This window comes from Piliocolobus tephrosceles, chromosome X (assembly GCF_002776525.5).
Source record: "Piliocolobus tephrosceles isolate RC106 chromosome X, ASM277652v3, whole genome shotgun sequence".
NCBI lineage: Eukaryota > Metazoa > Chordata > Mammalia > Primates > Cercopithecidae > Piliocolobus > Piliocolobus tephrosceles.
Genome location: NC_045455.1, coordinates 72,798,627 through 72,819,744, shown reverse-complemented (window position 1 = coordinate 72,819,744; position 21,118 = coordinate 72,798,627). Strand labels below are relative to the sequence as shown.

At 45.1% G+C, this 21,118-nt stretch overlaps 1 protein-coding gene and 2 long non-coding RNA genes across 3 annotated transcripts in view; 1 reads left to right on the top strand and 2 right to left on the bottom strand.

Moving 5' to 3' along the window:
* The window catches only part of LOC111523108, a 39,524-nt gene extending 32,055 nt beyond the window's left edge, over positions 1-7,469 (bottom strand). Inside the window, exon 1 of the long non-coding RNA XR_002725438.1 lies at positions 7,327-7,469. This is a non-coding gene — a long non-coding RNA (uncharacterized LOC111523108). The remainder of the gene's footprint in view (positions 1-7,326) is intronic.
* On the top strand, positions 2,069-13,796 carry LOC111523107. The gene is made up of 5 exons (XR_002725437.2): positions 2,069-2,430; positions 3,322-3,502; positions 6,514-6,586; positions 7,672-7,809; positions 13,370-13,796. It is a non-coding gene; the product is annotated as an uncharacterized LOC111523107 (long non-coding RNA).
* A 4,479-nt stretch (positions 13,797-18,275) lies between these two features.
* On the bottom strand, positions 18,276-20,558 carry SMIM2 (small integral membrane protein 2). The gene has a single exon (XM_023187293.1). It carries the CDS (start codon positions 20,556-20,558, stop codon positions 20,172-20,174), a length of 387 nt encoding a protein of 128 aa, XP_023043061.1. The 3' UTR covers positions 18,276-20,171.
* Positions 20,559-21,118: the final 560 nt, after the last annotated feature.

Below are 21,118 nucleotides of genomic sequence, written 5' to 3'. Positions count from 1 at the left end.
CCCCGTGGCTCCCTCTATTAAGGACAGGTGGTGAGCAGAAGTAGACAAGGCTTATAAGCCAGGCTGCTCCTCAAATGCAGCCATAGGAAAAGAAATCTGTGGCATGTTTTAAATGCATGCCTGATATAAAGATAAACCTCGGGTATCATATATCAGGGGATCCCAATCCTCAGGCCACCTATGGGTACCAGTCCGTGGCCTATTAGGAACTGAGCCGCACAGCAGGAGGTGAGCAGCAGGCAAGCAAGTGAAGCTTCATCTGTATTTACAGCCGCTCCCCGTTGCTTGCATTGCCGCCTGAGCTCTGCCTCCCAACAGATCAGCAGCAGCGTTAGACGCTCATAGGAGTGCAAACCCTGTTGTGAACTGCACCTGCCACGGATCGAGGTTGGACACTCTTTAGGAGAATATAATGCCTGATAATCTCTCACTGCCTCCCATCACCCCAAGTTAGGACCGTGTAACTGCAGGAAAACAAGCTCAGGGCTCCCACTGATTCTTCATTATGGTGCACTGTATAATTATTTCACTATATATTGCAATGTAATAATAAAGTGCACAATAAATGTAATGTGCTTGAATCATCCCAAAAGCGTTCTCTCCACCTCCACCCTGGTCTGTGGAAAAAACTGTCTTCCACAAAACCAGTCCCTGGTGTCAAAAAGGTTGGGAACCACTGTCTTATATGATATATAAAGTGCAAGTTCTATGTGTCCCAGAAAAGGATTTTAAAGGTAATTCATGGTGTGTATCATGGCGTGTATCTTATTATATATTAGTAATACTTTGAATGTGTAAAGTGCTTCTCCCTGTTCTGTTGGATTTATCTTTGAAGTAGCTTATAAAGGTAAAGATACGAGTATAGAAAACATTCCTTCACTGGCCCTATTTTATAAATGAAGGAACAGAGACTGGATGCAACATGTGGCAGATTATGCGAAAAATCTACTAGCTAAGCAAACGTTAAGACTTCAGGTTCCCTGGATTCCAGGACAGTTGACTTCCCCATCTGAAGTGATACCTGACCACAATAGGTTTTAATCGTCAGATTATAATGGTTCCTTTTACTATGATAATATTGCTGATATTTCTAGAAATAACTTGTTCATCCATTTATTAATCTCATAAACCCCTGACTTGGTGAAAGGGAGTGGAAAGTGGTCAGAAATGGGGCTGGAACCATCATCAGGAAGCCAGAACCTCCACTGCCTGGAGAGTTCAGTTCAGTGTCAGGCCTTTGTCTTGAGGGCAATGGGAAACCATGCAAAGGTATTTAAATTGGGGGAATGTGGTGATCAGTAGCATTTGGCAGCAATTACCCTGGGATGGAGTGGGTCTGACAGCAATAGGCAAATCTCCAGGCAGGAAATCCAGTCAGAAGATCATGACGATAAAGCAGATGAGAGACGACGGTGTCTCAAGGGCAAAGGGGTTCCCATCAAGACATGATAACGGCCACATCGTTCTTTCCCCAATACCACTGTTTCTAGACTTTTCCTTCTAGGAGGTCTGCAAATGTCTGTTACCGGGGGGAAAATCCGGCCCTGCTATTTCTCCAGCCTTCTCTTGTTCCCAGTCCGGCCCTGCCCCTTTAACATTCAGGAATGAGAGTGGAAGCAGAAGGCCCAGGTCCCCGCGGGTCCCGACGCCCGGATTCCACAGCCTGTGAGGATCCCCTGCGCATAGAGGGGGACGAGGCCACTGGCACTACGTCGTGACTTCACCAACAACCTGCAGTTCTCGTTAATGAGATTTCGCCAGGCCCCTTGGACTAAGGCCAGGATTCTCGGTGCCCGCCCTCAGCGCTCTGAGATTAGACAATGCTCCACAGACCGCAGCTCTCTGTTGACCAGCCGCACCGCCGAAACCCGCGCACACAAGCCTGCGGCCGTTAGCTCTCCCACAAGGCCGAGCGCGGCCAAAGGGCAGCCCCGCCCCCGCCGCCTCCTGCAGCTCTATTGGCTAATTCACCTGCCACTCAGCCGCGCGACCTCGGCCTCGGGCCTGGAGGAGGGATCCCAAATCTCCACTCGGCTCGGCTCCCGCTACCTAGCTTCTCCTTGACGTTTACTGTGTTTGGCATCTCTGTTCCAATGCCAGCAGCCGTTTCGCGACCCACGGCGGACTTGCATAAACACTTTCTAGTTGGAATCTCACCCTGCGAGGTGGGCAGGTGGTGATATTCCTGTTTGACGCCGACAGAAGTAAGACAGATTGACTCTCAGAATCATGTGGCGGGATTTTAAAGGGGGATCTTAGTGGTGGCTCCAGACCCGTGTTTTCTGCTTCTAGCATGAACTACGTCGTTAAACACTTCTGAATTTATTTTGTCTGTGAAATGGGGAAAAGATAGCCACCTTGCATAACTGGTGAAGAATTCGTAAACAGAAGAATCTAGTAAGAGGACTGGCCCGTGGTCGGCTCTCAGTGGTGTGTGTGGGGATATGAACATTCCCAGGTCTTCTGACCTCTAGTCTGGGACTCTTTCTGCTAAACTAGCGATTCTCAGAGGCCCAGAGACTTCGGGAGATCCGGGGGCATCTTCAAGGGGATCCCTGAGTTCTAAACTGCAGAGGAACACTCTTAAGAGGGATAATAAATATTTCCACCATATTATTATGGATAATATATATATTGTCATCTATTTGCCAAAGACTGTTGTAAGTGCTTGTATACATTAAGTCACTTAATCTTTACAGTGAACACTACGGTACATCCTATTATAATTCCCATTTTACAGGCAAATAAACTGAGGCACGGAGACGTTAAATACCTTTCCAGCTACAAAGTGTGGGAGCTGTTTTATGTTCATGCAATCTAGCTGATAAAGCCACACACATTAGTGTTTGTACTATATGTTATTGTGCAAGAGGTGTTTTTGATAATGATTCTTGAGTCACCATTTACAAGATGCCTCTGACTTTTATTAAACTCTCAAAGGGCAGGAGAAGAAAAAAAAATACAGAGGAACCTAAACCCTAAATCAGAGACAGACTACATGCAGATGTACAAATGGAAGATTAGAAACCCAAGTTGTGGGTACCATGTTTGGAATTCCGTTTTAGCTGAGTGCTTTGAACTATGACGTCCCTTGGTGGCTCCCTGGAGCTGCCCACTAAGGAAGAACGATTGAGTGACAGAATTGGAATGGAATGTAGCCATCATCTTATCTGACCACACAGACACCTCCCAGCAGATGAATGCATCACCTCCACATGATAATTTTGAAGACTTTCTGAGAAAGTGATAATATTAGCCTGTTACCTCACAATCACAAGGAACAGTACAGTGACTACAAACCCTATGTGCCTTATTCAACAGATGTCACAGAATAAAGAAAAAAACTGGGAGAGAGATGGGAGCTGATAGACCAGAGGAGACCAAAGACTTAAAGTGAAGACTAAACCATGGGAAATTGGAGCAAGGACTTATTTGTTTAGAGGGTGAAAAGAGCGAATTTGCCTACAGGGCAAATCTGGAAGCAGCTCTCCCTGGAAGCCAGGTTCCTACTAAGGTGTCCTTGGCCTCTGCAGTGGTGGTGGCCTTGAACTACACAGCACACTTGCACACTCAGCTTCTGAATGTCCAGAGCAGTCCTGAGTCTTGCCTGAGAAAAATACTCAGGTTCTTGGGCTTCGCCTCTCTCTTCTGCCTTCTTTTCCTCCACCTTTCCAGGTCAGCCTGGGGAATATGGGGTGTGAGGAGGGAGGTGAGTGGAGGCTGAGTTTTGACCAATGTTATATGACATTTGAACCTGACTGATGGCAAAAGGAAGATCCTTTGGGAGGCAGGCCTATGTTCTCATCCCTTTTCCTGCCCCTTTGGTTCAGATAGCTGTCAATCATTGTCTCTGGGGCTGGTAAAGAACAGAGAGGGGCACCGGACAACATCAGCCAAGTAAAAGTAGTGCTGGGGGTTGGGTCCCAAGTGATCTGTCAACACATCCTGAAATGATATTTTGAGTGACCAGAGAAAATGCAGTCTCCATGAAGGAGAGAAGTCTAGGGTGATTCCTGCAGAGAAATATTGGTTGTGAGATTTAAGGGGTGAAAGTGACATAGACAGGAAATGAGGCAAGAGGCTGAGAGTCAGTGGCACCACTTGCTTTGGAAATGGAGCAAAGGCTGTGAAGCTCACAAAAGCTTGGTCCTGGGGTGAGGTGTGGGGAGGGTTGGCCACATAGGACAAGAGCAGGGCTGCAGAGTTAAAGGCCCAAGGACAAGCAATGTGACTCTCTTTCCAGAAAGATTGGGACCTCACCAAACTACCATCTCCCAAGCCCTTCCATCCAACAACTGGATATTCTCTCTATGGCATGAATAACAGTTATTGTGCCACTTGGTATACAAAGACAATTATTATACATTTGCTTTGTACTGGGCTTTTGCTAACTGGCTGTAAGTGCTAACCTTTCATAAGTGACTCTAAAAAGGATGATTTCTGCACAGCTCTCTAAGCATTTTTGGACCCAGTCAGGAAAGCTGAAAGAAGCAGCAGGCTTAGCAGATCATTCTGAATAGCTTTGGAGACATAAGCCAGGGAGACCCAGAATGAGGTAAGGAAACCAGTCTTCTCATTTGGAACCTAGAACATTTGAATATGGACACTTTGATGTTTACCTTGGCACCATTAGTATTGAGCAGGTTTGTTAAGTATTAGTTTGAACCATCTGAATGATGTGCTGATATTCAGCTGTTTTTGATGCACAAAACCTAGCAATTTCCTACGGCTGAATCTGATAAAATCCTGAGGTAATATGATACTCTAAGAGATGTTAACTTAGTTGACTAGGGGAGAAAACTGAGGAACTTTGGGGACCTAGGTCTCTAGGAGTGAGTGTTCCCAATTATAAAACAATTCATTAAAAAGAGGCTTGCAGGATCTCCAGTTAAAAATTCTAGTTTCATTTATTCATTCATTGCAACAACATCAAAAATCATTGAGCATCTCCCATGTATCAGCCACTGTGCTAGAAAGACAGAATAAAATGATGGTCACTGCCCTGAAGGAACACACAGAATAGCGGGAAAGGAGTGAGGATGGTGCAGTGGACAGGACTACAGGGAGGGCCCTGGGGAAACAGAAGAGGAACAGAGAGAATGATTCTGGGGAAGGAAAGGAGGAAGAGAAGGAGAGATGTGGTCTTAGCCAGAGGAGGTTTTGATGTGGGAAAGGCAAGTAATAATTAGCCAAATAGGCAAGGCAGGAAGGAAAGTTCCAGACAAAACCAGGCAGAGATGACCATATGATTTAAAGAAACAAGTTATATTTAGAGTGAATATAGGTGTATTAAGTCTACAGAAAGGCATTTATCAAAGGGCTTTAGGCGTCTCCAAGTCAGGAACCATGTCATATTTGTGTTCATATAGCCAGTGTTGTGTCCAGGACCATACCTAGCACATGGTAGGTGCTTGGTAGATACTGAAATAAACTGGCCTGAGGTGAAAAGCCTGAAATTGAAATATACCACAAATTTAAAAGAACCTTTTTCTTTACTGCTCCCATTAGTCTGAATTGATGAAGTTTCAATGTATTACTTGAAATGTTATGCATGAAAACATTCATTTGCAACCTATCTCTAGAAAGAGATGTGGTTATGTAACCTTTTAATCTGTGTATCTAAGTAGATATCAAAATATGTCTTGCCTTGAGGACTTTCCTAAGTCTGTTCAATGCTGCTATAATAGAATACCTAAGCCTAGGTAATTTAGCTCACAGCTCTGAAGTCTGGGAAGTACGAGAAGCATGATGCCAACATCTGCTCAGCATCTGGTGAGAACCATGTGCTGGGTTAAAAAACATGGCAGAGAAGGTCACAGGGGAAGCGAATACTTGTGAAGAGGGGCAAAACCTAAGGGACTCTGGGTTTTATACCAACGCACTCTTTTGGAAATAAATCCACTCTCACAAGAACTAGTCTAGCCTCCCCAGAGCAGGAACTCAGTCACTTGGTGAGAACCATGACAAGCCATTCATGAGGGATCTGCCCCCATGACCCAAACACCTCCCATTAGGCCCCACCTCCCACCACCACCGCAATGGGGGTCAAATTTCAACATGAGTTTGGTGGGAACAAATAAACCATATCCAAACCATAATACAGACTTTTTCAGTTCCTTATTTTGAATATGTAGTGTGTACTCTCCATAGGCCAGGTGATGTAACAGGCTTGTGACCACAGTGGTAAATAAGGCAAATATAGACCCTGCCTTGAGAGAGTTTAATATTTAGTAGATAAAGCAGTTATTATCTGTTAATTTGCCTGGACGAATCAGGGAAGGCTCTCAAATGGAGCAGCCTCTGGAATATGAGGGCATTCCATGGAGGAAGGGCGGCATATGCGCCAGCATGGAGGCGGGAGGAGAGAGCATGATGTACCTGGAAAAGAACAAATAATGAGTGCTACACAGGGCTATTGGAAACGAGGAGGAAATGTGGAAGAAGAAGTTAAAAAGGTGGGCAAGGGTTAGCTCTTGAAGTGTCTTGAAAAGGAGTTTGTATTTTATTTTGTAGTCAAAGAAGAGCCATTGGAGGATTTTAAACCAGGAACCGAAAATAGAGTCTGAAAATAGAGGCGCAGAGACTGGTAAGTTGGTGGTTGTCAATCAGTGGTCCAAGGAAAAGATAGATAAGCAGAGCTGTGATCAGCACCAGAGAGGAGGCAACAGAAAGGAGATGCTCAGGATACAATCGATGGGCTTCGAGAGTGACTGGACGTGGGGCACTGGAGAATAAGTGACATGGAGAGATCTAGATTGACCTCTGGGCCTACAGCTCAGGAAAGTGGGTGGGAGGTGGCATTCAGAGAGACCAGGAGCACTCCTCATCTTTCAGAGCCCAGCACATGATCAACAACAGCTGACTTATGAGTAAGATCTTGGGGTCCTTGAAACATCAAAACACTGATATTTTTAGAATTTTACATTCTTACTGCCCAAGGAAACCCCTTGCAAAGAAAAAAAAAAAAAACTTAAGAAAAGTAAAAGTATTTAAAAGGCTCCAACTTCTCCAAAACACCTCCTCTTTTCTTACTCTCCCAATTGTACAGTCAAAGCAATAACAGCAGCCACATATTAAGTCATTACCATCTATAGCCAAATAACTACAAAACCACAAGAGGGCAATGAAAATGGCCGTAAAGGCACAGAGTAGTAATTAGTTTCCCATTAGCACCAGCTACACTAATGTCAACATAGAACAATTAACATTCCTAACCTCATAATTAGGCTATAACCTCTGCATGTCTTGCCAGAGTAGATTGATGAATGGCACAGGAGGAATAAGCAGTAATAAGGCAGCCGTGCAGTGAGACCACTGCATCCCGACCTTGTCTGCGGGTGATCCACAGTGCTGTTGGATAGAAAGGCAGTGGGAGAACTTGGTTGTGATTTCCACTGATCTAGCCAGTCCCCAGCTAAAAACCATCTAATTCAGCTGCACTTTCTTTGAGTCCCAGGAAGTGAGTGTTTGAGTGGGAGAAAAGCTACAGCAGTAATAACACAGAAGGCAGAGTCCTTTTGCATTTATATATCTTTATTCTGTCCATCACTAGGCAACCATTCTTTGTGCTTAAAACTACACATCTTTGTACATGTGACACCTTCTTCTTTGAAGTAACCACTTTGGTTTGCAGTGTGCTAAGGGATATCTATTCTATTTATTTCTGTTTAGGTCAACCGCAATGAAGACCAATCCATTTGACCTCCATCCTGGCTCATCTCCTCTGTGTTCTCATAGCATCGTATTACAGAATGGATCACAAACACCTCTGCAGTTGCCTACTTATTTGTCCATTTCTCCCTCCAGACTGTGAGTTCCCAGAGGGCATGTCTTATCTATGTTAGTAGCTACATCTCCAGTACCTGGCTTTGTGGACAACACTCCATAACTGTTGGAGGAATGAATGAATGAGTGAGTGAATGTTTTCCCTGAAATTCAAGCTTTGGTGGTTGAACTTGTGATTATTTGCTTTACGGAACAAGCTAGGCTGATTGAATTGACTTGGGCAGGCAGAATTAGGCAAAATGTAACACAAAGAAGATGAGTACACCAGCCTCGCTGATTGAAGAGGTTAGCTGTGGATGAGCCAAGTGCCAGCTGCCAGCTGCAGTTGCAAGGCCATGTTCTTCTTCTAGCTAAGAACATTTCGTGGCAGAGACTCACTCAGGGGTCTGAATATCAGAATCACAACCAGAAAATGGCATTATTGCACAGGCAAAAAGTTGGTGGCTGTCTCCAAGTAACAGTGTCTAAGTTAGGTTCCCTAGAAGCAGAGTCTAAGATAAGGACTCTTGGTCAAGTGATTTTCTGAGGTCATGCTCTCAGGAGAAAGGGAGTGAGAGGAGCCTAATAGGCAGGGAGAAAAGCTAGAGGAGAGCTCAGCTAGAGACTGGCTGCAGCCTGATCACCTTGAGCTATGGGGTTGGCCAGCCCTTTGTCTTTCTGTGTGGATCAGTCATTGGCTGTGGGCTATCCCCCTGGGGACAGGAACCATAACCTCCTAGTGAACACATCTCTTATTTCAGTAGAGAGCAATTCTCTGGAAAAGTGGGCAGCTGTGAACTGTTGACACTCAGTATCCAGAGCTGGAGGATGGGTGCATGGCTGGTAAAGGTGCTCTGGGCATGGCACCTCCAGCATCTACAAGAGTTGTGTTGTGTAAAATATTGTTACAGTCACTTCTCAAAAAAAGACATTTATGCAGCCAACAGACATATGAAAAAATGCTCATCATCACTGGTCATTAGAGAAATGCAAATCAAAACCACAGTGAGATACCATCTCACGTCAGTTAGAATGGCAATCCTCAAAAAGTCAGTACACAACAGATGCCGGAGAGGATGTGGAGAAATAGGAATGCTTTTACACTGCTGGTGGGAGTGTAAAGTAGTTCAACTATTGTGGAAGACAGTGTGGCGATTCCTTAAGGATCTAGAACTGGAAATGCCATTTGACCCAGCAATCCCATTACTGGGCATATACTCAAAGTATTATAAATCATTCTACTATAAAGACACATGCACACGTATGTTTATTGCAGCACTATTCACGATAGCAAAGACTTGGAACCAACCCAAATGTCCATCAATAATAGACTGAATAAAGAAAATGCGGCACAGATACACCATGGAATACTATGCAGCCATAAAGGAGGATGAGTTCATGTCCTTTTCAGGGACATGGATGAAGCTGGAAACCATCATTCTCAGCAAACTATCACAAGAACAGAGAACCAAACACCGCATGTTCTTACCCATAAATGGGAGTTGAACAATGAGAACACATGGACATAGGGAGGAGAACATCACACACTGGGGCCTGTTGGGGTGTGGGGGGCTAGGGGAGGGATAACATTAGGAGAAATACCTAATGTAGGTGACGGGTTGATGGGTGCAGCAAACCATCATGGCACGTGCATAACTATGTAACAAAACTGCATTCTGCACACGTACCCCAGAACTTAAAGCATAATGAAAAAAGTTAAAAAAAAATATTGTCATAGCAATCACTACTGATTATTGAGCACCTACTATATGCCAAGTGCTGTGATAATTAGATGTATTTGCTCAGATACTCCTTTGGATACACCTGTTAGAAAGGTAATATATTAGCATTTCCATCCGACAGATGAGGAAACTCAGATTCATGCTTAGAATAATTCCTTTCTCTGTCTACATTCCTATGATAGAATCAGGATAGTGCTCATCCAACTGGCCTGAATTCCATGCATTCATTCTATTAATGAATTCCACCAATGCTTTTGAGCACCTATTACGTACCAAGACTAGGCTAGGCCCTAGGGATATATATCAGTGAAACGATAGTCTTGGATCTTGTCCTCAAAGGATAGGACTAAGCCTCAGGCCTAGATCCAATGTGATCTAATTAGAAAATATTATTTGGACATCTGCTATGTACATTCTGATTCACCATGCCCTGATCAAGAAAGAATCCAGACCTCGTGCCTCTGTAAAAGTCCACTTGAATCCCTCACGTAAAACATGCTACTGGATTGGGAAAACCTGTTTTCAATACTTCATACAAACCAAGCACGGCAGGCACTTTCCCTGTGCATGAAGATTAAACTTGGTGATCTCTAAATTCCCTTCCAGCTATCACATCCTCAGATTCCCATCTCTGACCATCCACAGTACTCATGGCTACACCTTTACTGGGGACTGTGACGGTCTGTTTTATGTGTCAACTTGGCTAGGCTGTAGCCAGTTACTCAATCAAACACTTATCTAGGTGTTGCTGTGGCAATATTTTGTAGATATGATTAACATCTACAATCACTTGACTTTAAGTAAAGGAGATTATTGTCACTAGTATGGGTGGACCTCATTCAATCAGTGAAAAGCCTTAGAAACAAAACTGAAGTTTCTCTGGGGAAGAAGAAATCCTGCCTGTGGAGTGTACCTTCACCTCTGCCTGAGTTTCCAGCCTGCCAGCCTTCACTACAAATTTTAGACTTTCAAGCCACGCCCACAATCACTTAAGTCAATTCGTTGAAATAAAACTCTCTCTCCCTTTCTCAACACACACACGCGCGCGCACACACACACACACACACACACCCCTCTCCTCTTGGTTCTGTTTTTTTGGAGAACCCTGAATGACACAGGGACTCACCATGTACTTTTCTTCTTGTAAAATTGTCTGGTATATACAGTTTTACAGCTTCTGATGTGCATGGTTATGGCCCATCCAGGTTACTAGTAGGTAGATGAAGCCCATGCTTAGAACACCAACAAAACAAGGGTACCAGAACACGAGAAAAGCTCATCTTCAATTCAATTAACTTAACCAGAGTTTTGCAATAAGAACATGCAGAAATTTTGCTTACACATAAATTCTGTTTTTTTTTTTTAAGCATCTGTATATGGGTGGGAAGGACTATAATCATTTCAGGTTGGAGCCCCTAAATGTATTAATCCAGCTCTGTACATCTCCAAGTAGAATATAAGGTCCATGAGGTCAGAGGCCAAGCCTTGGTTTGTTTATAAGCCTGTAGTACCCAGTATGATGTTTTACAGATAATCACATACATAGGAGGTGCTGCATCAACCTACTATTTTCCTTTTGTTTTATTATCCAGAATATGTTAACTTTGGGAAATGGGAAAAACAGGCTCAGAGAAATGCAAATTTGTTTGTTTTTAGGAAAATTGATTTACCATCTCCAAAGGAGAGGCTGCTTCCTCCATATGGCTAGATTTATTATCTGGAAAGCAGTCCAGAAACCAGCCCTTCTCTTGTTTCTGTGTCCATTGGCAGGTGCTGGGAGTCCAACTGACTGACATGTGTCAGGCTTTGTGAGTGTTCTAAGAGAGATTCATTTTGCAACAGCACATAAGCAGGCTGTCCCAAGCCAGCAGCAAGCATTGTTGGCAGTGGAAGGGATTAAAAGGACTTTTGCAGAGACTCAGAGTCTAGACTCTTTCTTGAACACAACCTGAAATAGCAGTGTGATGTGTAAACAGCAGGTGTCCAGTAAATTTGTGTTTATAGGCCAGCTGACCTTTGACCCCTGAATGATTAACACCCCTGATGGAGTACGTAGAAAGGGGTCCAGATCCTTAAGCAAATAACTTCTGCTTCAGGTGAGAATCTATCAACTTGAAAAGAGTTGTTTTGACCATAAAAAGGGACTTCAGGTTGAGTCCAGTCTGTGGTAGGAAACTTCCACTAAGTTGAGTGTGCACCCTGGTGTGTCTCATCCCCAACCAAAGACAAAACTGGTCATGCAGCCTAACATTACAGAAATAGAGGATAGAACTCAGAGCCCAAGAGAAATATATGGAAAGGCTTCCAGAATAAGGAAATTAGGAGAATTATAAGACAACTGTGTGTAGGGGTACCCGAAAGGCATTGAAGAGAGAAAAGCAACATAAGAGCCGAATGAACTCCATCTCCCATGCATCTCTGAAAGGTTTTCCTGCAACTCCAGTAATGTTGCCCACTTTCCTGTGGGCCTTGCTGGCCCTGGCCTTCCCTCCTTCCATCCGGTCCCCTCCACACTGGCCAGAGTGAGGCTGTCTACGTCCTCTGTCTACCTAGAGCCGGTTATGTAAAGCCCACATCCTTCACAGGACACTCAGAAGCTTTCAGAACTAGCTATTCTCAGCCTCTCTCCAGCTACATCCCCTCACTACGCCTTGCCCCATATGCTCTTTGGTCACACAGAACTACTTCACATTACTTTAACTACTCCATGCCCTTCCAGCTTCCAGGCCAAAAATGCCTGCAGCCAACCTTTCAAAAGTTCACCAACCCTTCCAGACCTAATTCAAAGCTAGCTCCCATCCCCTCTGGCTGAATCCATCAGCCTTTCTTTGATGCTTTCCTAATACTCCCTACTCTCCATGGATATTGTATTCCAATTATTTTTATAGTATATTCACACTTCAATTCTCAGCAGAATGTGAGCTCTTCAAAATCTCTGGGCAATGGTCCATTATTTTTAAAATTCTTGGTGCCTTGTTCCATACTTATCACTTAGTGGGTCCTCAATAAATAGAGTTTAGATAAATGAAGTATTCAACCCAGTGACCTATATTGCCAAGCCTGCCCTGCAGCTCACGCTCCGGAATTTCTCTCAAGCTCTTCCTCCGTTTTACCCCATCTGAAAATTTATGCTCGTTAGTGTGTCCGATGCTACTGCCGCAGATTTCCATATATGCCCTGTGCCTTCCGTGTAGACTCTGTGCTCATGTTGCAGGAAAATAAGCTTCGCAGGCTGTACGCATCCAGCGCCAAGCAATGTGAACATGGGGTGTCCAATAAACACTGATTACGTTAATGATTTGTGATATTTTTCTGCCATTCAGTTATGTGCTTTGAGAAAAAAGATAATGGCACAGGGTCAAAGGCTGATCTGAATTGCAGGGAAATCCACTTGTTGGTTGGAGGCATTAGGTGCACCCTCTGCCTTCCTGCAGTCATTCTCTATCCACTGCGGGTGGGTGGCCCTCAGACACAAAGGGATCCATCCCACTGCAGGGCCCTGTTTGTGTAGGGGCTGATGAGTGACCTCTCTCAAGTCAGGTATAGCCCTTAGGCCAGGAGAGAAGCTAGAAACATGCTGTGGCACCCAGTTCCAGGTCTCCAAAGACCTTGCCTCATTTGAGTGGGGGTTGCTCTTCAGATTGAACTGAGGTGTAATTCAGCTTAAATCAACATTCAGGACGAGCCATAACTAATGACAGCTTTTCATTGCTGCTGTAGCTCCATAAGCAAGATTATCTTAGCAATTAGAGGGTAATTATTGTCTACAATCAGAAGGGGAGAAGTGTCAGAACAAGGCCGGCAGAAGTGGTCACATGGTGGATAATTTATTAGATGGTGAGTGGCTGTTTTTCTCTCTCCAGGCCTTTGTGAGAAAAACACCCAGATGCCACAAGTGCATCCCCAGGGAGCTGCAGGGTGGCAGGAGCCGAGGATGCAAAAACATAACTGCCTTCTATCTACTCTGATTTGAGCCTCATCAAATCCTTTGGCTCCCAAGGTATTCTGCAGCAGATGTGTGCACAATATTCCAGCACTGGGACTTGTGTCTGCGGGTTCTGCTGGGGGCCCAAGAGTCTGAGGGTCTGCAAAGCCTCCAAGCCCTTCCCCTTCCTCCCAGGCCTCAGGGCCTGCGCTGGCCACCCTCCTATACAGCCCTTACTTGGCATTCTTGCTAAGTTCTTTGGGGGCTCCAACCTTGACTCTTTTCATTCCACGCTGATTTCTTCTGGGCTCTGCGCCTTGGGGGAGAACTTGCAATGCTAGTAATAAACAAAGAGCGCTCATGATTTAAAAAATGAATTTTCCTGTCTTAGGAGAGAACAGCAGAGCTTAAGGGTTTTCATAGGATTCTGAACAGCTACCTGTCTTGTCCGGCCATTGTCCACCCATGCATCCATCCATTCAGTAAAACTCTTTTGTGCTCACTGTGCTCAAAAAGCAGGAAGGTTTTGCCCCAAGGTAGTTCACAGCAGAGTGAAATACAGACTAGAAACCAGATAAGCACCATGAAGCTATTTGAAAATAAAAGATCATTCTCCTCTACCACAAACCATGAGGCCTTAGGGAGACATGGGTATACACACACCCTCCCCGATGACAAGGCAATAGCTTATACATGGGATTTCAGCTTCCCTGGAGGAGCTAAATAAGTGAACCTACTAATGCCAGTGTTTGGTCACATAGAAGGCACTGAAAAACCTATGGTGACCAAAAAGGTCAGTGGTTGCCCCACCCTCCAACACTCACCCATACACACACACTCTTCTCTGATTTGACCAAGCCATTCTATTGCACCTCTCTGACACAATAGGCTGTTTCATACCTTTGCTATCTTTATGTTTGTCTTCCAGGGCTACTTGGTGAGACCTCAGCAGCTTTGCAACCTGCTTTTCTAGAGACCTCTCCAGAATCTCCTGGCCAGGTTCAACCTCTGCCATTACTGTGCATTGTCCAAATCTTCCTTGCACTTAGCACCCTGGAGCATGTATGTGTGATCTCAGGCCAGCCAGTGAATGTGCACTTGGAAAGCTCACTCATCTTTAAATCCATGAGGCCCAGAACAGAAACAATCAGATGTTCTGAAAAAGTACCAGTGTTAAGTACTCAAGTATCTTCTTGTTAAAATATTCTTCTTGATCTGTCTCTCATATTCAATCATTCACTAACTCAATTTCAGACATTTATTGAGCACCTACTATGTGCCAGATATTATGATCAGCCTACCTGTCATGGTCTGTTTTGGAAAGAATCTTCTAAACCTGCATCTTAAAATTACCTTTGGGGGTTGTGCTGATAGTGTGTATTCAAGTCTTGTGGTGAACAGGAGGAAAAATATATCATCTTACCTTTGCAGAGGTTATTTATTTTTTATAAAGCATCTTCAAACCCTTTGGTTAAGACCTCTCACAGTTGAGCAGTAGAGTTGTCCTGAATTCTAATATAGGGAACCATGGGAGGCAACATGGTTTGAAAATCTGAGCAGTGTGTCTTCTCTGGAGAGAGCACATGCATCCACTAGCTCCTGACTCCACTTTGAAACAGGGATGAATAATAAATGGCATCAGTACCACTCAAAGAGTTGTAAGTGGCAGCAAGCTATTCCTCTGCCTAATGATCACTTTGTGTATTCATTTTCCTCTTTTCTTATTTTGATCTCTCCCATTTCCTATCTTCCCTTGCTTTCTGCTTTCTCTCTTTCTGATGACTTTATCCTCCCATACATTCATGCCCTTGAAGGGCATTACTTAACACCCACCACTAGGCACTCGAGGTTTGCTTCCCCTTTGCTTCTAGGCTGGATTAAACCCACGTTCCAGCATGTGGTATGGGAGGCAGGGAGGGCCAGAACTGGCACAGCCTCTGTGTCTTCAGGCTGCTGATCATTCCATTCCACACCAGACTTTCTGAGGTGAACGAGCTAAACCAGTGGCACAGGTCTGAACTATAAACAAGGCAGCACCCAGGAACAGGCCATTGTTGTTTTGTCTGGGTTGAGCACTCAACTTTGTACAAGTCAGACAAGACACCTGAACATAGAGCCTGGGCTCCTGCCCAGGGTTTCATTCTCACTGTCGCTAAGCCACAGAATGGGAGCAGAAAGGCAATGCTTGCTTTCAACCGCCGTGCACACAGAAAAGCCTCCTCAGCCCAGCATCAGCTTCCCTAAACACCACCCAGAGGGCAGTGAATGTTGATTGACTGGTCCTGATTTATTGGAGCAGAAGAGGAAAAGAAATGACAGGCCCTAAATGTCAAGGCAAGGAGGAGTGTGGCCTGGCCGTAAAGAGAGCCGAGAGTGTGCACTGGGATGGGTCACATGACTAGGATTCTCAGGCCAGGAGAGACCAGAAGCCAATTCAAGTGGGAGGTGTCAGAAACGCAGAGTCGGCTGTAAAAATGTCAAGAGCAAGGCAGGGAATAAGGCAAAGGGAAGAGTGCCTTCTGTTTTGTGGGAGGCAGGTTACAAAATGTTAGGAGTGCACATTTACTTTCATGTGTCTGTTTGATTGCAAGTCGAATCTGCTGTCTGCTGGAGCTTGGGAGAACTGATGGGAATGCATCATCCAGAAACTGGATCCTACCCCAGGGAGTTCTGATGCTACCTTCCTATGCTGCAGAGGACTCTCCTGCTGCAGCACTAAGAGAAATTTAGATAGTAAGTCAATCCAGACATGCGCCGTGAAAGTGAGCTCTTACAGGCGTGGCTTGCCCAGTGAAAGGTAATGAGGAGTAGCTGAGGCTGCACCTGCTCAGGAGCCCATGTGCTCAACAAGAAAACTCCAAGCTTGCTTCAATTTGGCATTGTTTTTAATGAACATTCACTGTTTTAATTCCATTCACTGTTTCTTATTTATTTGGGATGGGGTCTCTGTCACCCAAGCTGGAGTGCAGTTGTCATCTTAGCTCGCTGCAGCCTCAAACTCCTGGGCTCAAGTGATCCTCTCACCTCAGCCTCCCCAATTGAGACCACAGGCATGCACCCATCTTCATTCTGTTTCTTATCCTTGCTGGCCTACTGGAGGGGTCCTCCTGGAGATGAGATTCTTCCAACCTGGAAAACTCTATAATTATTTCTACCAGAGCCACAGTCTTCCTGGCCAGTGGCTGAAAGGGGGCAATGCCCAACATGGAAATGCATACCTGCCACTCAGCAGGAATCTGGCAGGGCTGAAAACCCACCACATACAAGGCACTCTCAGGAGGCAGGAACTGGGCCACTGTCTTAGTTTCGATTCCTGACACAGGAATCTAGATGCAAATGTTTACTGGGGATATCATCCCCAGAAACACAGTGAGGGATTGGAGAAGCAAGATAGAGAGAGGCGGGTTAGCCAATAAAGGGGGGTATTCATGAGCGGGATGCTGCACAGAGCACTTGGGTTTTACTTGCCCTGGAGTCCCTCTCAAAGGCTCAGTAGAAAACACGTCGATTTTCCTGTTGGCAGGGGGTTAAAAAAAAAAAGACTTTATTATTTTTTTTAAACCAGTTCCATCCTTCATTGGTTAAGGGTTGCTCCAGGCACCTTTAACTCTGATGCTCTTCTGGGCTTCCCCATGCAGGGGCTTAACAAATTTCTGTGGCCAGAGAGAGTCATCAGGCAGAGATACAGAAGCATCTCTGGGTAAGAAGCCACAGTGTGTCCATGAAGCTGCGGATGACCTGCAAGGGAACCTGTTCCATCCACCTGCAACAGCCGTCATGACAGTAATGTCTTCTCATCTGTGTGCCCAGACATGTGCACATGTGCATGCACACACACACACACTCACACACACACAAATGCAAATTGTTGTACCCTTTTCTCATTTGCACTCGCCCTCACCATGACCACGTAAAAATAGAGTCTCCAAATAGTCTCAGCCTTGCTGAGCCATATAGCCTTGCCTTGCAATATGAGCAAGTAGAAACAGTATATGTAGCCTCCCAGGCCCCAGCTACTCCAATGTAAATCCATGCCAGTTTCTAACTTCAGCCCAGCTGGAAAGGCTAGGACTTGCATTGACTGTTTTCCTTAAGCCCTGCTGAAGGGCAACATGGGGTGATGGGAAAAACTGGAACAGATGTCAGGAATTTGAGGTTTCTTGTGTCCTGTCTGCCAGTAAGTTACATAACTTCCTTAGTTGACTTTTAGAACTTAGTTTCTCCCTTGGTAGAACTAGAGTAATAATACCCGCCCTATTTGCCTCTAAGAGTTGTAGGAAGACCCAAAAGGAGCCAATTCACGTACCTGCGATCACCTTGACATGCCAGGGATATTCCTCGCAAAGCCTTATCCTGCTCAGTCTTCACCTAATTACACTGGTTTTAGGCTTGAAGCAGGGACCTTGCTGGCTGACCTCTCAAAGCCTCCCTTTCCCTTGTTCCCATGTGTAGCATTCTGTTTTGGGAGCACAGAATGTCCTCTGGTCTAGAGGAAGCTAAGCCACTGTTTGCAATCAGTCCAAGAAGATCAAGTTAAGGACCAGGCCATTTTGGAGGCACACAAGGAGTCCTCTTGGCAGATGAGCACGACCGGCTTGCTTGCAGCCTGAGTGGTGAACAGCCCCTTCCGTCTCTTCATTTGCTCATATCAAATAGCAAATTCTAGAATCACTACACAGAGTGGTGGATGGGGCAACACAACTTCCCCAAAATATTAATAGGCACCCATGAGGGCACCAGCTGTGGTGCCTAGTCTGTGTCATTAAGGCCTGAGTGATGTCAACAGAGAAGCCATTGTTGGCTGGACCTGTCCCCTCCAGCTCAACCAGGGAGTGTTTGTTAGTCACTCAGGAAGAGCTGCCCTAAAAGGTGAGTGTGGTTCTCAAAGGTGGGAAAAACTAACAGTTCTTGAAGAGGACTCAAGGTTTATTGGACCATCAAATACTGGAGTTGATGCTGAAGTCTGTAACAATGGTAACAATACCCAATGTGTATTCATTGTGAGCTCAGCCAAGATCTCTGGGGAGTAACGAGGGGAAGGGTGTTGAGCCCTTCTACACAGGCTCAGAAAGAAAGGTTCTCATCATCCATTTAGAAACAATGGAAGCAAAGGAACTCTCTGGGACAGAAACTTTGTCAGTCGGGGAGAGGCTTGAAGGAGACTCTAAATGGTGCCCAGAATGAATTCCCATGTAAACCTAAAGAATGCTGATGGGGAGAAGCCACTGCTCATTCTCCCTTTTAAGCCAAATAATATCCTCCTGCCGGAACAGAGTTGTTCTTGGCACTTGGAAGTAAATGTGAGGAGGGAATCAAAACACAATGCCTGAGAAAGAAATCCATAAGAAATCTGAAGGCCAGGACGTGGTGAAAAGTAATAAAGACAGATGGGTCAGTGGCAGGAACAAAGATTAACTGTACCAGAGGAGATGGCGCTTTGGCTCTGAAAATAGGGATGAGCCAAACCGGAAGTGCTGCAGAGACACACGTGTCCTTCATTTCCACCCTGAAGGCTCAAAGGAAGGCTGCTGCCCAGCCATGCGTAAGCTGCAAGACAGGCTTCTGGAGGCTGGGGCCTCCTTGCCCTAATCCTGGAAGGATATTCCACGTCTAAATCACTGAAGCTTCATCCTGTGATGCAGAAGCTCTCCCCTTGTGAACAACCAACACAGGAAGTAGTGAAACCTGGTAGAGAGAATATTCTCTTTCACCACCTTCAGTTATACCAGAACTGCCTCCAGGGACTTTGGCAGGTTTGACAAATGGCAGAATAATTTAGAAGATTTTCTTTGTTGGCAAAGGAAAGCCAATGGTTGGGCACAAACATGCTGCTGCGGTTGTTTGTACAATGAAGCTCTAGATTGCAGGCAGAAATGTCAGGTTCCTTTCAGCTCTCTTCAGAGCTAATCTAGTTCCCACGTGCAAACTCAATCTGTAGCATTTGGGTAAAGAATACTCAGTCCTCTGCCATGACAAGAACAAATTCATCACCCACACCATACATTGTAGCTAAGGGCATCATTGTGCCCACATGAATCACCAGGCAGAGACGGCTGCCGACTCTGAAATTCTTTACTCATAGAAGACTCACGTACACTAATGCTGACTATTTACGCAAGCACATTTCTCCAGGTGGCCTGGAGCAGTTTACAAGATGCTGGTTCATTCTTCATCATGTCACTTGAAGGGAGAGCAAAAGGTGGGGAAAGAGGAAGGGCCGGCATCATCATCTTCATTTTATGTGGGGAAACTGAGGCTCACACAAGCCGTAAAGTGAAATGTATAGACATTTATGAGTCAGAAATTGACCATGGAAGAGGCAAAATGAGCTCATCTGAATCATGAGTGGATTATGTCTTGCCCAACAATTTCATGCAGCTCTTCCAACACAACTGTTTTGATACAGCAGCCTCAAAACAAGCCAAAATTCAGACTTGCTGTATTTGGTTTATAACCAATTTCCCATCTTTCATTCCTTCTCTGACTTCTACCTGATTTCTGAATTTGGTTGACCTTGTTTTTTGTTTGTTTGTTTGTTTTGTTTTACTTTAAAAGACCCTCAACCCTCCTGGGGTCCTGACCTGCTATTTCTTTCATTTTGAACCTCTACCAGTCCTTTCCTTCATCTGTTCCCAATCCTTATACCCTTGATGCCTGGAGGTAAGATTGACAATGGGGTGAAGATCAAGGTTGAGGCAAAGCTCACAGATGGCCTGCAAGATGCCTGTTTTACTCATCATTTATTTTTTAAAAAGCTGAACATTTATCAGCTGAATTTTTGAGCCATACCAAAATATCCTCATGTCAAAATAGCTGCAGTAAAGTGGTGCTATTAAAATAGCTGCCTCCAAAGAACTGAGAGTGGAGATGTCACCTGCTTCTGGCACCTGACTTGGGTCCTCTTCTGCGTGGCATTGCCTTCTGCTCTGCTGGATTCTGGTGTGTGGCTCATCAGAGGAGGCACTAACACCAGGGCTGTCTTTTATCTTGCTGATCCAAGCGAGGACTATGTAGGTGTCACAGATGAAACTCGTCCAGAAGCCGAACAGGATGCTAATGGCATGGCCACGTGTTTCTAGCACACCATGAGGCAGCTGGCTGGCATCAGTCCTCTCCCCAGCCTCCATCCCACCCCCATCCACCCATAAGCTCTTCTTGGTCACAAATGCAATTCTTTGATGGTGCCAGACAGCCAGATGATGCTGAAAGAAGAAAGAAAAAGAAAAAGCAGGTTTCTAAATTAAGCACAAGGCTCGTTTATAAAAATAAATAGCCACAGCCTAGCAACGTGCTCACAGCTCAGCTTTCCTCCATAATAAAACCTCTGTGGCTGAAGCCTGGGATGACACAGCCTTCAGAGGGCCCCACGCCCTGGCCCTCCTCATGCCCTGGCCCCTCCCAGGGTAGTACTCATCTGGAGAGTGCTGACAGTGGTACTTTGAGGGCCCCATTCTTCATTCAAGGCCAACCAAGGGCCAGACTCCAAAAAGCAGAAGGAAGGCAGAGCTTAACGAGGCCCATGAACACTTGCAGACTCTTGGCAGCAACTAATACACCTGTAGCAAAAGTGGTCGAAGTTCCTTGGGCTACTCTGTTGAAACAGGAACTCCTCCTTAAGACCATGTCTTCTTTGTTCACCATTGAACAGTACTCAGCTTAGCACAGGGCACATATTGAGGACTCATTC

What these genes read in the sequence shown, in the direction of transcription:
- SMIM2 (XM_023187293.1), bottom strand. Translation starts at nt 20,558, where the DNA reads ATGGAGGCTGGGGAGAGGACTGATGCCAGCCAGCTGCCTCATGGTGTG.